This window comes from Electrona antarctica, assembly GCF_951216825.1.
Source record: "Electrona antarctica genome assembly, chromosome: 3".
Taxonomy (NCBI): Eukaryota; Metazoa; Chordata; class Actinopteri; order Myctophiformes; family Myctophidae; genus Electrona; species Electrona antarctica.
The window spans coordinates 15,251,885-15,270,734 of NC_136808.1; the positions used below are offsets into that span (position 1 = coordinate 15,251,885).

At 41.2% G+C, this 18,850-nt stretch overlaps 3 protein-coding genes across 4 annotated transcripts in view; 2 read left to right on the forward strand and 1 right to left on the reverse strand.

Moving 5' to 3' along the window:
• The window catches only part of LOC306920484 (ATP synthase F(0) complex subunit C2, mitochondrial-like), a 40,007-nt gene that overhangs the window by 5,905 nt on the left and 15,252 nt on the right, over positions 1-18,850 (reverse strand). The gene's annotated exons all lie outside the window — the stretch shown is intronic.
• rrad (Ras-related associated with diabetes) lies at positions 1,850-8,053 on the forward strand. Of its 2 annotated transcripts, none has more exons than XM_079496558.1 (5): positions 1,850-1,973; positions 4,802-5,181; positions 5,576-5,649; positions 5,841-6,045; positions 6,911-8,053. In XM_079496558.1, the coding sequence occupies exons 2-5, from the start codon at positions 4,815-4,817 to the stop codon at positions 7,186-7,188; spliced, it is 924 nt and encodes a 307-aa protein (XP_079352684.1). In that variant the 5' UTR covers positions 1,850-1,973; positions 4,802-4,814; the 3' UTR covers positions 7,189-8,053. The 2 variants fall into 2 exon arrangements, with proteins under 2 accessions (XP_079352684.1, XP_079352685.1); XM_079496559.1 differs by lacking the exon at positions 1,850-1,973 and adding an exon at positions 4,543-4,635.
• cdh16 (cadherin 16, KSP-cadherin) overlaps positions 13,080-18,850 on the forward strand; it is a gene marked incomplete at both ends in the record, with an annotated part of 37,209 nt that continues 31,438 nt past the window's right edge. The window contains 3 exons of the mRNA XM_079497259.1: positions 13,080-13,191; positions 14,623-14,781; positions 18,173-18,369. Of these exons, the coding sequence (XP_079353385.1) occupies positions 13,080-13,191; positions 14,623-14,781; positions 18,173-18,369 (468 nt within the window). The remainder of the gene's footprint in view (positions 13,192-14,622; positions 14,782-18,172; positions 18,370-18,850) is intronic.

Sequence of the window (18,850 nt, forward strand, 5' to 3'; positions counted from 1 at the left end):
ACATACGCAGTTGAGACCAGGAAGTTGGACATGACAAATCATAGATATGGCGCAAATGGCCCAGCAGATGGCGTGATGCCAATGAAAGGAGAGATGCTTGTACATATGTCACGTCCGACCAACATTACTGTCTGTGTGATGATCCATGCTGGGACTTACTTATCCATTTGCTGTTAAAACGTTAATATAAAAGGTGAAATGCAATGACGTGACACGTACAAGCATATCTCCTGTCAGTGGCATCACGCCATCTGCTGGGCCATTTGTACCATATCTATGATTTGTCATGTCCAACTTCCTGGTCTCAACTGCGCATGTTTCTTTCCTTCCATGGAGCACCATGTGAGCAACATGGCGTCGCCCCGTGCGGTCTTCGCGTCTCGTCCTCTTTAGACAGTCCTTGGGCAGACCAAGGCACAGTTGGAGGAAACACCGACTTACTAGCCTTGGAACGTCTCAGGATCCCCCAGAAGGAAGTCACTAATGTTGCTCTGGAGAGGGAAGTCTGGAACACTCTGGTGGAGCTGTTGCCCCCCCGCGACCCGACTACGGATAAGCGGTTGAAGATGGATGGATGCAAAGATGGATGGATGGGTGGACCCGATCTACAAAGTAACTAGTAACTTATGTTTTAAAATAATTGTAGTGGAGTACAATATTTGCGTAGGGTAGAACTAAAAGTATTGACATTTTGAAAAATATATGTACTTACTCTTAGGTACGCCTACAGTACTTGAGTACATGTACTTAGTTACTTTACACCAAAAATAAATGATGTATTTGGCCGCCGACCCTGAAAAGCTGTTGTTGCCACAGGCCCCTGTACAAGATTTGTGTTGTTATAATAAAACGGTTCAAAATATTCTATATCTGTGTAAGCCAGAGGTTCTCAAAGTGGGGTCCCCAAGTCAGGGGTTCTTGGGGGCTAGGCTAGTTGATATTAGCCTCACGTATAGATAAAATCACACCCGTGTGAACTGAGTGGTGTAAGGTTTTATATAGCATGATCAGCTGTGGTCTGACGTAATGTCTGACGTAATGAAATCACACCCGGATGTGATTTCACAACTGGCTTTTTTTGTGCAGAAAAAATGAGCATGGTTGCTACGGTCATCCAGTTCACCCGGGTGTGATTTAATCCACAAGGAAATTATTTTGAACATAGCAACCATGCTCATTTTTTTCTGCACACAAAAGCCAGTTGTAGGAGTGGTTTACACCACTCAAAAAAAAGGCAGATGAAGGCTGGCTATGCAAGGCTAAGTTGATATAGCATCGAAATCAGTTGAATCACTATTTTATAGTACTTTGAGTGTTTTTGTGAGAAAACTTTGAATAACTTCGAACAGAGCTAACAAAACTGCAGGTTAGCTCAACCATCTGGGCACCTATAGGCTGCCAAGCCAGACTCTCCCCCCCTTTGATGTCTCTACTGTCACTGTCAATAAAGGCATAAAAAGCCCCAAAACAAAACTGCAGATATGAATCGATGCTGGATAGGGAGTGGAGCATCGCATGTACTCTGTCTCTAAGTTAGAGACCCATAAGGGACCACTTGGAACCCTGGACAAATATAGCAAATGTATGTATCATTAACGTTGACATGATTTTGATGCTATATTAAGTAATTTTGCCGGGGATCCCCTGGAACCCCTTCAAAGACCCCATATATACAATTTACAAAGTTTAAGCCTGAAGAAGAATGCATTTTAATTTAGTTTTTCTACTTTTCAGAGTACTGGAGTGGCCAAACCTTCAACCAAGACAGAACCAGAAACACAAAGTGGCCATTGTTAACCCATTAGGCCTATCACTTGCAGCAGTGTAATGAAATATTTTTTTTGAAGGGCTCAGACATAACGGCACACATGCAAGCTCTCCTAATCGACTGGCTGATCCAGGTTCATTCTAGATTCCAACTGCTGTAGGAGACGGTGTATCTCACAGTTGCCATCTTAGTTCATTTTCTGCAAGTAAGGGCAATACACTTAAAGTATGATGAGACAGATGATGAACGCCACAGAGGTCCAGCTCTTTGCCTAGTTAGTTAGTAGTAATGTATCCAATATAGCGCCGTCCATGGCAGCTGTGGTAACTGCACTCTGTAACTGTACTACCGAAACAAATTCCTAACATGTTTACATGCATGGCAAATAAAGGCATCTGATTCTGATTAGCTAGTTTAGTGGACATTTAAATCTGGGTTGATGGCTTGGTATGTCTTATATCTTGTTCCCTCTTTGGATTGCAATTCATGAATCATGACTTGGTGCTCCTTCTTTAGCAATTGCTTAACACACCACAAGGGGTCATCAAGCATGCCATTTCGCTGCTGTATTTTGGTGAGGATTGAAGAACCTGGCTTGCTTTTCTCTCACTAAAGCTTGCAATGAGGCAGTCCTGCTTCCAAAGCAGCCTGAAAAACCTTGTTACACAGAAAGGAGCATCATAGTTGGCAGGCAGAAAGATAATCAGTTTGTTTAAGTGCTTTGTCTTCTCTTTTACATGTAGGGCAAGTGCCTTAATTGGCTGGCATACATCACAGACAACGCCTTCACAACCGCTCAGATTAGAGAGATGGAGCAGGTGTTGCTGAGGTGCCTCAACTTTGAGCTGGGGCATCCTCTGCCGTTGCACGTCCTCGGGAGAGCTTCCAAGGCTGCAAGTGTGAGTCTCTATTCACTAACATGGTCAGACTGTTCACATGGTTAACCAACACAGCCAAAATTGCAGCTCTACTATACTAGCCTACAACATGTCACATTGTGACAAGCATGTAGACATTTTATTTTGAATGAAATCTGGCTTCCGTGTCCAGACTGAGACACAAATATTCCACCTAGGAATACATCTGGGAATTTCACCATGTTCCGACTTGGTGAAACAAATCAGATTTGCAATCATAATGCTACACACTATATGGTGTCACCATAGCCATATAATGTAGGTCATCATTTGACTGGTCAAATAAGGACGTTGCAGGCCAGGGCGTGGTGGTCCAGGCACCCTAGACTGCAATGCTAGCCTGACAGCGTGTTGTGGGTTCGAATCCCAATCCTGATTCCCGACGACCATTGCTGCGTGTCACTCCCAGCTCTCCCCATTTCCTGTCAGTCTACTGTCCTATCAATAGAGGCATAAAATCCCAAAAACTAATCTTAAAAAAAGGATGTTGCAGAGTATTGGCATTTTATATGCAAGTAAGCTTTTCAATAGTGTGTTGGTTCTAGTCTACTGTGCTGTGGAGAGACACGCTGGCCAGGTATCTCATGGAGTTGACACTCCTCGACTATACGACATGGTTCACTACCGGCCCTCTGAGATCGCTGCTGCTTCCCTGTGCCTCTCTCTAGTTACAAAAGTTACTCATGGAAAACTTATAGTAGGCTACTATCAGTGGATAGTAACCGTCATTTAATCAGGGTATGTATGTATTGTATGAAATCTGTCTTGCAAGAGAGACCTGGCCTATAACATAACACATGCACATACACATGCAAACATGCATAGATGTAGTGCACTCATAAAGCCACATGAGGGCAGAAGCATCATTCGGTAGAACGCCTTGAAGACGTTAGCCTACCCATGGCTCTCTCACTCACTCACACACACACACACACACACACACACACACACACACACACACACACACACACACACACACCTATGGCACGCGTATAGGGACACCCCGACAGCAGATCGCTCTCTCTCTCTCTCTCTCTCTCTCTCTCTCTCTCTCTCTCTCTCTCTCTCTCTCTCTCTCTCTCTCTCTCTCTTTTCTATACAAAACCACAGTCACAGAGTTCAACTGTCATGTCTTTACACATGCTCCTAGAGTTTATGGGTTTAAGGGAACCACTTGACATCAAGCCAGGTGCCCAATATAGTGACATGCCCGCTCAACCTCTTCTTCCATTCCAGTTGCTTACTTGTGCACTTAATTGACCAGTGGTTCAAAGAGGGCCCGGGGACCCCCATGGGTCCTTGACAGGGTTCCAGGGGGTCCCTTAGTTAGGCCATAATGGCGCATCAAAATCAGTGTAACCACTTTCCCTACAGTTGTATTTATTTCTTTATTTTTTTGTATGTTTATGCTTTTTATTATTATTATTATTATTATTATTGTTATTATTATTATTATTATTATTATTATTATTATTATTATTATTATTATTATTACATTTTAGAATATTTAGGCAATGAAACATTTTAACAACACACCAATAGGCCTACACAGACTATAGAGGGCAAGCAAGTACCGCCCTTATTCATTTTATGCTTTAAATGAAAACGTTTGAGACTGTTCTAATCTACACCACGCAACATTTCAAAGTGCGCTTTATTTATGGCATTACGGAAGGGGAGATTCCTCTGCCTCCTCCGCTACAGCCTTCCAGTCACCGCCCTCCCCTTTTATGATGTTACCGTTACGCACTACTATTATAAGCGAATGCATGATTCTCCGGGGCGAATCCCTGCCGACGTCACTCCTAGAATATAAATAGGCTGATCAACACCTTTCAACAGATCTTAAACTAAAGTTCACTTTGGTGGAGGAGCACAGGCATAGCGCAAAGCATTAATTCTGCTGGAAATCCCTGAGCTTGGATTTTAATTGGTCTGCCGCAAACGCATGTAAGTTGTAGCTTCTCCATCGCGCATATAGTTCTGATATTTTATTGTATGACTCTGACTCCTGAAGGATTTTTTTCCTTTTTTTACATTTTCGTGTTTGAACTGATCACATTCAGTTAGTAGCTTAGCCTACATATTAACGCATGACATACCTATCAATTCACAGACTTTTGTCAATCATGACTTTGAACACTGGCGACAAATTGCGGAACATGGACAAAAGAAGAGGGAGCGTTCCGTTCCCCATGCATCTGCCGAACCTACACCGAAGAAGCATGCCCGTGGATGACCGGGACCTGCGCGCAACGATGCCACCTGGCCAAACGGGAGAGCTATCCAACCTCATGCGCTGCACGTCCTACTCTCCCAGCGAGCCGCACAGGGACAGCTGTGTGTCAGACTCCTCGGATTCCGTTATTTCTTCGGGCAGCGACCCCGAGAACCAGGTGTACAAGGTTGTTCTTCTGGGCGAGCACGGCGTTGGGAAGTCCAGCTTGGCGCGCATCTTCGGGGGCGTTGAAGATGGTCACGACTGCGAAGAAGCAGGTAAATGGGTGGCTGCTGAGTAGTCATGAATCCATGACTGGTCGTTATATCGGTGATTATAGTATCATGTGTCATGTGTGTGTGTGTGGTGGCAAAGATAATAGGCTTAGAAATGGCAGCGATTATCATGATGATTATGCTTAATGCTAAAAGCTAAGATTAATAATATTAGGCACTGAACATTGAAAACGTATATTACTGATATTATTATTATATATTGCTTTTTTTATTGATTGATTGATTTATTTTACTCTAAAGTCATCACTAAAGCTATTACCTCTCCATTCACAAATCCAACAATGTATAGCAGTAGGCCTAATGTAAAAGCCACATGGACAATTTATGCATGCAAGATTCTTCTTTATCCTTATAGCCCATTCTTCCTTTTTCTCAGGAAACACATATGACAGATCTATTGTAGTGGATGAAGAGGAGGCATCCATTTTGTTGTACGACATCTGGGAACAGGTAAGATTGAAATGAAGATTATATCACCTAAACTAAAGAATCCCCCCACCCACACACACACACACACTGGCACGCACACACGCACGCACATATGCACGCACGCACGCACACACACACACACACACACACACACACACACACACACACGCGCGGTATTATGTTACTTACTAAAGTGCATGTTTGACTTTCAGGATAACAGCCAGTGGCTAAAGGATCAGTGCATGAAGATGGGAGATGCCTACATCATTGTATACTCGGTGACAGACAAAGCCAGCTTTGAGAAGGCATCAGAGTTGCGCATACAGCTACGCCGGGCCAGGCAGTCGGAGAACATCCCCATCATCCTTGTGGGCAACAAGAGTGACCTGGTGCGCTCCAGAGAGGTGTCTGTTGATGGTGAGTCTGCTGTGAACTCATACTGTACTGTGCCACCCATGTCTGTTTTTAGTTACTGTGGGGCTTCAGCTCCACAAACTGGGTGACAAAACCTTGGAATTTCAAGGACTCTGAGAGTGTGTAAAGGTCCATTTGGAACCCTAAAGAAACTCACGCCCACCCCCGGGTCAAATCCGGTATTCCTAAACGTAACCTCAGTAAAACGGTGCCAAAACCTAACCTTATTCTTAACTGGCCCCTGTAAAAAGTCTATGCTTATCACCCAAACTGGAACTGTACCTCTGTGCTTTTTTTGGGAAACTGTTAATAAAGTATTCAATCAATCAATCAATTCCTAAACTTTAATCTCAGTAAAACTATGCGCAATCCAAACGTATTTCTAACATCCTCAGTAAAACAAACCATTTCAAATGCTCATTTGAAGCATTGAACCAAGTTTGGTTTGACTCGTTTTATTTGGTAAAGTTTGAGTTCATCAGTCATTATAAGTACGATCCTGTCTCCATCCAATAGAAGTGTAAAATGTTGTGGCTCAGCGGTCCAGGCACCTTGGCCGGTAGTCTGAGACTCCGAGTCTGCCAGTGTGCCGCGGGTTCGACTCCCGATCCCGACGGCCTTTACTGCATGTCACCCCCCCATCTCTCTCCCCCATTTCCTGTCAGCCTACTGTCTGTCCCTCTATAAATAAAATAAAGGCGAAAGCCACAAAAAAAACATTAAAAAAAAAGAAGTGTAAAATGTAATAACTCAAGCGCCCTCACAGCACAATCAATTACAATGTCAATTACACTAATGATTTTACTGTGCTGTTAGAAGAAATGAATAATAATAATAACTATGTTTTCCTATTCCACCTGTCTTGCAGAGGGCAGTGCTTGTGCAGTGGTGTTTGACTGTAAGTTCATCGAGACATCCGCCTCCCTTCATCACAATGCACAGGACCTGTTTGAGGGTATCGTCCGACAAATCCGCTTGAGGAAGGACAGCAAGGAAGAGAATGCACGACGCATGGCCAACTGCAAGCGTCGAGAAAGCATCAGCAAGAAGGCCAAGAGGTTTCTGGGTCGCATGGTGGCACGCAAGAACAAGAAGATGGCTTTCAGGCAGAAGTCAAAATCCTGCCATGACCTGTCGGTTCTTTGAAGAACACGCAGAAGGGACTGTTGTGTGTTCTTTGTCCACGGAAGAAGACCAGAAGCTGTGTGTGTTTTAACACTAACCCAAAAGGACTAATAGAGCTGTACAGAAATGCAATATATATTTTTTTCTAAGACTCAAAAACATGAGCAAAAAGAGAGGATTCACCTGATAAACATGACAGATATCATTTGAGTCAAACCACAGCAATGGTGATAATCTGCGTGAAGGTTTTCAAACAAACAAACAAAAAACAAACAAAAAAAGTTGAATCTCTTTTTTCCCCCCCTTTGTTATTTGCCTTAAAAGTGTTGCTGTCAAGCCTGTCATTATGTTAAGTATGTATGAGAACCCCACAACGGCTTGCTACTTCTGAGTTGAGTTGTACTGTAAAGGTTGCCTTGCAACTGGCTTTCATTCTGCCACTTTGTCTGATGGAATTTCTGTATATATATTGTAACCTATTTTACGATGTACTGTGATGACGATGATGATGATGATAATGATGATAATGATAATGATGATGATGATGATGATGATAATGATGATGATATACTGTACATCTCACTGTCCTGAAAAGCAATGCTTCTCCAAAGCATTCTGACAAAACATGGTTTGTGTCATTGGGTTCATATTTACTTGAAAAGGGGTACGCAGGTTCGTACTTAATCCAAGTTACCGAGGACTAGCTACAGTAGTGGTAATTATTATTGCACAAATGAGAGAGATTGTGCCATTCTGTGTTGTTCCATAACATTCAATCCAGTGGGGTGAATGAACGAGTAAAAGCAATACATTTTGTTCTTGTGAATGGTACATTATTTTGAAACTGTTGTTTACATTTTCTTTTGCAATAAAGCATCAAATCCGACTCCCTGTTATCTTATTGTTATTTACCAGATAACTTACTATATCTACTTAAATTCATGCAATTTATATCCTCATGAATATGTATTTGTCAAGATTGTATCGGTGGAATGGAACCTGGTTCATCATCAGTTTACAGGGAGGAAACAAGGTAGTTAAGCATGACAATTTGAAAGGGTTAACCATTAACCCACGGGGGTGTACAAGTACAGAGTTTTTCCACATATTTTAAACTCTTCTCACACCTCTTAGAGGGAGCTGCACACACCATTCAGACACGGTAAGATACAAGAGGATGCATTGTGTTTGAACACTTTAATAGTATTTTATAGGTGTTGCTGTTGAGCTGCTGACACTTTTGGTTTGCCATCAACATCGTCATTATCAACAACAACATCAGCTTCAGTTTGGGTGCACTTAAAACGGGTCTGATATCTCTGCCTTTGTTGGAACACAATGCAGGTTTGTTGTTTTCATTGGACAGCCACAGCATTACAGGAATGATTGATTGTTATATATTATTTACAGACTTGATCATAGCTAATGCATTGTTAGGGTTGAACTATTCTTTCAAAGCAAGTTGTTTCTGAAATTAATTTACCATATGAACAATATTTAAAGCTATTCATTTACCAAGGAGTGTGCAAGGATACCATTCACATCTGATATTCAACAAAAGCAAAATAGTTCAAGAAAATGTGACCAACTAAATCAGTCTAACTGTTAAATTACCGTAGTGTATTGAACTTGATTGGCTGTAACAATAAAAGAAGTGAGGGTTAAAACTCATTTTTATCATGGGCAGGAATGAATGTGAAGTGTTGCATTAAGCTTTGCATATCATTAGGCATTTAAATGTCTACAAAACACCAAATGCTGCAATCAAAATGCATGTAAGCAAGCCATGGTGAATCAGTAACAAAGCAGATGCCTTTAATGTCAGGCTGAATGTGGCTCCAAATGATATGAGAATGGTACGTTTACAGGGGCAGATGGCTGGAGGAGCTATACCCATGTTCATCATAACTGTTACAGTAAGATATCTTTTATTCAGTCACCTATTAACTCCACAGTTCAGTAGTATCAATGATTTCATGAAAATACATGCATAAAAAGTGTAACTAAAATACAGTTCATGTCTTATTTCACAGTTGGTGATACTTTATGCATGTGTTCCGTGTTCAGGGGCTAATGTTAAAATCGGTGTCCCTGAAAACTATGATGGTATTTTCCCATGGTACCTATCCAAGGTAAGTTGTTGGATTTTAATATAATTGAATGAACAAGGCCGGCTGCATTTCTTGGAATCCTTTTTCCCTTAAAACGCCATTTTAAAAAAAGACAGTCAATTCTCTGATATCAATATTTCAAGTAAAACCAAAGGAGATAAAAGACTACAAATGTAGTCGCAGTTTTCATTATAATATTCACTGTATTTTGCTTGCTTATGATTGTATTGGTAGGGTATGTGGTATGAGTAGTGATAGGATTGAAAGAAATGATGACTCCAATAGATGATGTAATCTACAGCAGGGGTTCTCAACGTTTTTGGCCGGGGACCCCCGGAAATGCTTTGGCAATGTCTCGGGACCCCCGCCCCGCCCCCTCCCGACCCCCAATATAAATTGACTGCTACAATAACCTTAAACCATTTTGGGCGGGAACCCCTTTTGGTGTTTTAAGCATTGTTATAATTTAGCTATTGAAAAATAGCAGATCTACAAGCTCATAGCGCGCCACCGAGTGGCGCGCTATGAGCTTGTAGATCTGCTATTTTTGAAAAATCGTGAAAATATATATATATATATATATATATATATATATTTTTTTTACATAATTTGGGGACCCCCTAAAATAATTTGGCGACCCCCCGAGGGGTCGCGACCCACGGGTTGAGAACCCCTGATCTACAGTATGATGAATATCTAATCAGTATAATCTAAAATGAATATCTAATCAGTATACTCAAAATGTATATCTAATCAGACCTAACTGCTTCTTCTGCAGAAACTGATCATTCTTTTAACATCATTTGTGAGCCTTTAGATCTTTGGTATTGAATTTGATTTCCACTATTCATTAATTGATTTGGTGAACAAGGCAATTGAAACGAAAGATACATGGAATGCAAAAGAAACGTGATAGAAACCCTGCTTTTTATTTTCTGCTCTCTGACATCAAGACTTGTGAACCTGATGCTATTGCCGTCACTAGTACGTGATTGGAGTGTGTGCGCATGTCACTATAGTAGCCTACATAATTGGAGTCTGCACAATACATGAATGCGTCAGACATTCAGGCCAGCAGTGTGCCTTTTAGTGTGTGCCTTTTAGTGTGTGAATGAGGTTGTGCGCGTGTGTGTGTGTGTGTGTGCGTGCGTGCGTGCGTGCGTGCGTGCGTGCGTGCATGCGTGCGTGCGTGCGTGCGTGTGTGCGTGTGTGTGTGTGTGCGTGTGCGTGTGCGTGTCAATTCAAACATTTGTATACAGTACTTGATGTCAGGCAAGACTGGCCTCACTGCAAAGCATCACGTCCATATAACAGTATTTTTTAGACATATGAATACTGTGGGCAAAGGAAATAAACCAATAAATCTAACCTAGGGATAAAATCTAGAGTGTTTCTCAATCTGTTGGTTGGGGACCACTGGTGGACCCTGAGGGTATTGCAAGTGGGCCCCCAAATAATTCACAAACTAGGATTGTAATGATATTATAACGTTAATATTTGTAATATTTGTATTCAATGCCAGCTATTAATAAAATAATGTATTTAGCATTACGACCACGAGCTATCATAAACCACTATAAAGGACCATTTGACCTAGATCTACGATAATAGTAGTTTGAAATAATAAACAAAATAGTCTACTTGCCAGCCCATAGAGCCCCATTGTGAACCTGGACATTTTGAATACCCTAAAGTTTTATGCTAGAAATGTCGAGTATGGGTCCCCAGCATTTAGAAACTGCTGGATGCTAACTTGCATATGTTGGGCAATTGAATTTGCATAATAGGGGTTTCTATGTGTGACCATACCATTACTAACCTATATAAGGCCAAAAAAAATCAAAATGTCATCATGCTTTAAGTGGCATGTGACGTGTCAAACTAGGGGGTTTTCATGATTCTGAATCCATTCCAAGCATTCGTTTTGCACAAAAAACACTCGTTGGGCTAAAAACGGCCATAGCCATTTGCCCAAATGTGCCCAAATGTGCTGACCTCATCACATTAATTAATTTTGTGATGATGAGTGGACTAAAATGCAACTTTTCCTTTAAAACTTAAAAAAAAATAAGTGTTTTCATTATGATAACAACTTAAAGTATACTTCTTGAGTTCCATTAATCCAAGCCAGAATCGAATTGATTGATTGACCATTAAAAGACATGCTATGACAATGAACGCAGCAAACCCACCTGACCACTCTGTTGGTTGCTGTGTAAAGTGGTCAGATGGTGTGCTACGAACACATTCCAGATTTTCAAGTGGGCCCTGATGATCCATTCAGTCTAAACTCTAAAGCAAATGGAGAGTAGCCCTCATGATTGTTGTTTCATGCTGGATTCAGTTACTCACTTTTGAGATTGTTGAAGGGAGCCAGACCCTCCTATATCCAGGTTTAATGTTTGTATTTAGTTCAATGTTTGTTTTGTAAACGCCATTGACAATGAAGGGAAAATGTACGTCATAATGTACCTCATTAAGTCATATTGTCTCTTTATTGTTAATGGCGTTTAATGTCGTTTTACATCACCATTGCATCACCTAATCAACATGAGTTAGACTTTATTAGCGCCCCTCACTTCACACAGTGTGATTTTTACAATATAGGCTACTGGGAGATGGTTTCCTTCATAAAAGCAAACCCTATATGCCCAATTAACCGTCATTTACAATGATGTTGACTCAATGATTTAAATCAGCTAAAATGAGATAACAATACAAACATACTGTATATCAACAAATAAAATCAGTTAAATATCAACATGGGAGATCAAGAAATATATTGAAATGCAGCAAATCAACAAACAAATCAGTGAAAACAGTTGCAGACAGCCAGGCAATGGACGGTTATATATTCCTAAAAAGGAGGTGAACTCAAAGAAAGAAGAAAATGAGCACTCCGTTCTTCAATCTGACTGTTTCTTTGTTTCTTTTTTCAATCGTACTGTAACATACCTATTATAACTTGTGATTTGGCCTAAATGACATATTAACCTGCCTTTTCTCTTATCTATTGTAAAAAGTCACGTGTCCAGTTAAAATTAAACGCAGTTCTTCTACTCCTCATCATCGTCATGAGCTAAAACAAAATAAGCATTTTGACCAAAGGCCTTTTGTACATATTTATATGTGCATAATTATATATATTTTTAGGCTGAGCGACCTGCTGAATTATGAGAAGTGCACTTGTTGTCTCCTTTTGATTGGACAAATTGTAATCTGCTCCACACAGCTCCAGAGCCTCCCAGCCAATTACAGTGACCTGGTGGTTGCCGGTGATGACGAGGGGATATTTGGTGTGGATGCAGCATTCCTGTACGCTCTGACACCACTGGACAGAGAGAAGCAACCATCTTACTCTCTACAGGTAAGTCAGCCAAAAACAATCAAGTAACATAAGTCCGACAGACATTGCTTTGTATAAGCTATTCATCGCATTATGTTCTCAGTCGCAGTGGCTCAGGGGTAGAGTGGCCAGTAGAGCAGCTGGATGGAAACCGTGAGGTTCCCAGTTTGATCCCGGGCTCCCCCAGAGTTAGTGTCGAAGTGTCCTTGAGCAAGGCGCTGAACCAATAATTGCTCCCTATGTGCTGATTGCTCTTTTTTCCCACTTTTGCATGACTCTTGTACAACGAAGTAGGGCATTAATGAAAAAAAAACATTCAAAGTTGAAATATGGAGCTACAAGGTTTCTGCCTGACAGCAGCGATATGGAAGTAGGCTACTGCTTATTCCTAAACTGTGAAATGTTAATTGTGTTTTACGTGTGTGCACGTTCTGCAGGTGTCATTTAGAGCATCAATGCAGCGTCAGAGCTTCAACGTAGAAGTGTGTGTGATCGACAAGAACGACAACGTGCCCACCTTCACAGAGGAGAGCATGAGAGGAAGTGTACAGCTGGGGTTGCTCAAAGGTAAAGCTCTGATTTTTACACTCTGAATCAGTGTTGATTTTGTCGACTAAAACGAAGACTACCTTTTTCCACTGACGAAAACTAAATGGAAACTAAATGAAAACTGAGCTATGAGGACTAAAACTATGACTAAATATATTGACAATTTCGTCAACAAATATAAACTAGATTAAATGTTAAGAAGGGACTAGTGGACAAGAGATCCAGTAAGTCATTTTACAATTAGTTACATGCTGAAAATAGACGATATACAAGCTCACAACGCATCGCGCTACGACGCGTTGTGAGCGTGAAAAAAACAATGATGACGGCATCAAGGCCCGCCAAAATACATTTAAGTCGACTCAATCAACTGTAGATTTAGTCGACTAAAATCTTATGATATTTAGTCGACTAAAACTAGACTAACACTACAACTTTCAAGGTGACTAAAATGTGACTAAAACTAAATTAAAACTATTCAAGAGACTATGACTAAAAACTGCCAAAAACAACACTGCTCTGAATTTGTAAGCAAATACATGCAATATTATGTGCATCATGCATGGTCATGATGGAATCAACAGTGTTAAAGGCAGGACAGGGCAACAGATAATTTTAAATGCTGAATATTCAATTAATGTGGAAAAAAATGCATTTATGTAATCATTTGGCATTGTGATTTATAAAATGCTGGAAAAGGGTATTTGCACAACACCAACATTGAGTTGAGACGTTTTGTGAAATGAGGAGTGGAAAAAGTCCACCCTGGTAAACTCACCTAAACTCTGTATAAACAATAAACAAATATAAACGATATAGCCTACAATTGAACCTTTTACAGAGAGGCTTCCAGAGCATTGAAAATATAACTGTTTTTTTTTTTTATCATAATGTTGATTTTTCTTTACAGTATTTTCAAAGCAATTATTCACATATATTTCCCCCCCCACACCCATATGGCAGCGCAAACACTAAACAAAATCTTCAAAGAAACATCAGTATATGTCCATAAATACAAAGCAAAAACAAACAAACATTACATACAGTTAAACAAAACGAATGCACCCATCACAGTTTGAAAATATAACTGGTTTTGAATGCTAGAGAAATACAATGTTAATTTATAGGCCGATGATTTTTTTGTACTGACAATAATACAGTGTACATTTAGGAGCTTCCTCCACTTGTGATGTCATCACTGTACAGTTCCTTTCTGCTACCGGTTGCATCACCTTTTCAAAAACTCATTTTATTTCCATATACGAAAAAAATAAACTGATTTTTGTTTGTTAGATATGGACTAGAAGTTGTCCCTTATCAGTTGCCCTACCTTTAATGTATCCATTTGTAACTCCAGGAGCATACAACCAAGTTAAATTAAGTCTCACTCATTGTACAGTGCAATTCACTGGCGGTTACATTTTCAACTGAACATGATGTGCTCGTTAGGGATCCCATTCATGCACGTGGAGGCATTGGACCGCGATGATCGTAACACAGCCCACGCCGAGCTGCGTTTCAGCCTGATGGAGCAAACACCCCGCATTCCCTCCAGTCACATGTTCTTCATCGACTCTGTCACCGGAGAGGTGTCCCTCACTGAGGACGGTGAGTCCCCAACTCTATTGTTTACAGAGAGGTGTCCCTCACTGAGGACGGTGAGTCCCCAACTCTATTGTTTACAGAGAGGTGTCCCTCACTGAGGACGGTGAGTCCCCAACTCTATTGTTTACAGAGAGGTGTCCCTCACTGAGGACGGTGAGTCCCGAACTCTATTGTTTACAAGCATAGGCCTATATTCCAGTAAAGCCTCCTCTAATGGAGGAGCATAGGGAGCCTCCTCTAATAGTGGAGGAGCATAGGGAAACATAAGGGTGATGTTCCGCTAATTCATCTAAAAGCGCCAACTTTTGCACAGATGTAGCCCAGGGCATGCCCGAATGATTTAGCTAGGGCACCCGAGCCGGCGACCTTCAGGGTCGCCACAGTGGCCAAATCCATATGGCCACCATTAACAATCTATAAAGGCCAAATCTTCTAAATGTCATTATGCTTTAGCTTTAATTTAAGTAGCATGAGACATGTCAAACTAGGGGTTTTTCATGATTCTGAATCCATTCCAAGCATTTGTTTTGCACAAGAACACAATCCTTAGGCTACTTTGGCCATATAGCCACCAAAGGTGCCCAAATGTGCTGTCCTCGTCACATTTGTGATGACGGCTATGGCAGTTTTTAGCCCAATGAGTGTTTTTTCTGGACTTCATTATTAGGCATCACATCAGAGATGTGTTGAGGAAACTAGATTTTGAGAGACACATGGTCCCTGGTGTGACCATTCTGATCCCAGACCCCTGAGCAGTGTTAGCATGCAGCGCAGTGCAAATGCCAAGTTTCATGTGGATTGGAGCATCGGTGCGCATATGGCCCCTGGTGTGATTCTCATCACTTTACTTTACTGTTTATTTGTTTATTTTCGGGACACATTAATGAACATTCAGTACAAGAATTCAATCAATTGAACATGATCTCATGTAAATATTCCTTATTTAGCTATAGAAGCTAATTTCCATCCATAGTCCCACATAAAAACAACATGACAAAAACTGTTGTAAATACAGCATAGTATACAGCTGCCTAATGCATTTTCATACCCAATTTAAGCCTTTAAGACTAAGTCTAATATCTAACCATTGGAAATCCAAAGCCTATTTTGACATATTATATAAGATTTAAAATTCTATCGATGATCACATGTTTGAGACATTTTTAACCATTGTGATTTTTACCAGCTCAGTGGCCTTGTGGTTAGTGTCTGCCCTGAGACTGGGAGGTCAGGGTTCGATCCCCGGCCGGGCCATACCAAAGACTGTGAAAAATGGGACCTATGCAGTGCCTCCCTTAGGGTTGGATTGGGGGTAAGTCCCTGCGGCATACTAGCGTCATGTCCTGGGGTGTACTTGTACATCAAGCTGCCTCACGCTACAGAAACAGGGGGCCTCATGGCTCGGGCAAGGCTTACTTACTTAGTTGTGGTTTAAAGGTTGTGGTATACAGGCCAGGGTTAATTGGGATTTCCCTTAGAGTGACTGGGAAGCTATTGAAAGTTGTCTGCCTACGATGGACCTCACAGTCCCCTCTGTTGTGTGAACTCTGCACTATAGTGCCATGTCCAGTATCTCTCTTCCTGTTTATAAAATCAAACTGGAGGAGGATCCAGTCCATGTAGACACTCATTGACAAAGCAGAGCCTTTTAAAAGCCTTGGTTAACAATACATCTACTGATGCACAAACTTGGACACATCATCATCTGACCAGACCCTGGCTTTTGTCCAAGTGGCATGCTACTGCCCTCACTGTCTCTTGGGGCTTATAGGGTGGCAGGTGAGCTGTTAGCAGTAGGTCTTGGCGACACTAGGATGTAGGATTTCAGAAGTATACAGTAAGGCCGGGATTTACAGAGAGTCTGTGGTCAAGTAGAACTTGAGTGTATACTGTTTGTTCTCAGAGAGGTGATGGTTCTGCAAAAAGTAATACAACCATACTAGATGAACAAGATATCTAAGAAATGTTATTTCTCATATTTGTGTATCTAGGCTAAGTATTTTGCATTTAGAGATTGACTGCGATTGTCTTTTGACACGTACATTTGGTTTTCATTTCAATATTTAAATATAGCAGTATAGCACAATATGCCTTCTTCTACTGTATATGTACTGTACTGCATATACTGCAGTGACTGCAGTATATGCAGTACATATAGAAGAAGGCATATTGTTTGCATCGTGAGTCGTGACTACGAGCTGTGCGACCTCTCCTTCCTTTACAAATATAGCAGTATTGAAATAAACACATTGCATTTGCGGCGCATTTTGAGCTTGAAGATCTGCTATTTTTGGTAAATGTGCTCCTCGGAATGAGCATGCTGGGGTTCAAGTGGATAACTTGTTTGGTACTGTTTTTCTTTAGTATGCTTCCAAAAAGCCTGAAGCTTCATTTGAACTGGTTTGATTCATTTGCGCACGCACGCACGCACGCACGCACGCACGCACGCACGCACGCACGCACGCATGCACACATGCACGCACGCACGCACGCACGCGTGCACGCACGCGCACGCATGCGCACGCACACACACACACACACACACACACACACACACACACACACAACCTTGGCCTACGTCTTGCATGCTGAGCTATTTCTGGAGTATGTCTAGTACTGCCCTTAGTTACAACTTGGCAAGAGCTACATGACTTTCACACTCACTTTTCTGATTCAACCCACTTGCTCTCTCTTTTCGAACCTCAGCTACAGTGAAGATCCTTTTATTGACTTGTTTGTTCTGCTGCAGGCAACTGGTACTGTAGCTGTCTTTATCTTTTAGTTGGTTAGGGTTTTTAGGTGCTTCGTTGTGAACTACAATGCCCCTGCAATTAAAAGGTTGAGAGATTAATTTAGCACCCCCATAACAAAAAGTTGAATTATGATGTCTAACATAGTATAAGACTACAAAAAGGAACTTGAAATTATATAGCATCGCTTATAGGCTATGTTGACTTTTTGACTGCCTCTTATTAACAGGTCCTTCATTATACAGTATATACTTTCTCATAGTTTCCATAATTTATCTCATGCAGATGTGGAAGTGTGTACGTGTGAGAGATCCAACTATTGATGTGTTCTTTCATTACAGTTGGAGGCCATCGATATTGTCCTTTTCTTTTTGCTGAGGTTTGCGTGATCTGCGCAAAAGGACAGTTAACCCATTTTGGGCGGGAACCCCTTTTGGTGTTTTAAACATTATGTTATAATTTAGCTATTGAAAAATAGCAGATCTACAAGCTCATAGCGCGCTACGAGCTTGTAGATCTGCTATTTTTTTTAAATCGTGAAAATATTTATTTCAGAAAACTGGAGGATTTAGAAGGATTTTTTAAAGGTCAAATAATAAGGGACAATATCGGTGGCACCCAACTGTATTTCTTGTTTCCATTAGGAGCCTCTGCTCTGGACCCAGAGATGTGTGGGAGGTACAAGCTGTCAGTGATGGTGAAGGACATGGCTGGGAAGGCTAATGCCTTCTTTTCTACAGGCCTTGTTACTGTCGAAGTCACTGGAAACACCTGGGCATCACCTGACCCTGTGCGACTACAGGAGAACCTACCAGGCCCTTACCCCATCCCCATCTCACAGGTGAGAAAGCCTCTTCTCTGAAACAGCGAAGCGTCAAATCCTAACATCCATTTACATTTACGTTGTTTAGGCCTTCTTGTCTTTGTATTCGGCCCGAGATAAAGCATATAGGCCTTTTGAGTGTTGACTATATTGGAATTGATGCTTCAAACATATCATGTTACCATAAACCAAGCACTTTGCCAATAACCACAGTTTAGCAAAGTAGCATCATATTGCCAGTTACTATTTTTAGTGTCAGTTGGGTCATCCTGCTGACCAAATGTTGCATTATTGATGCTGTTCATCATTGCTCTCTGCAGGACTGAGTCATTTTATAGGCGCCATCATCACTCATTGTGCTATCTTCAAGGTGTTATGCATTACCTTTTCAGTTCTCGTCTACTTTCAATATTGGTTTCTGGAGGCCAGCTGTAGGAGAATAAAAGGGACATTGTATGGTTGCCAGCTTTGCTGTAAATAAGATTCTACTGAGTTTTTG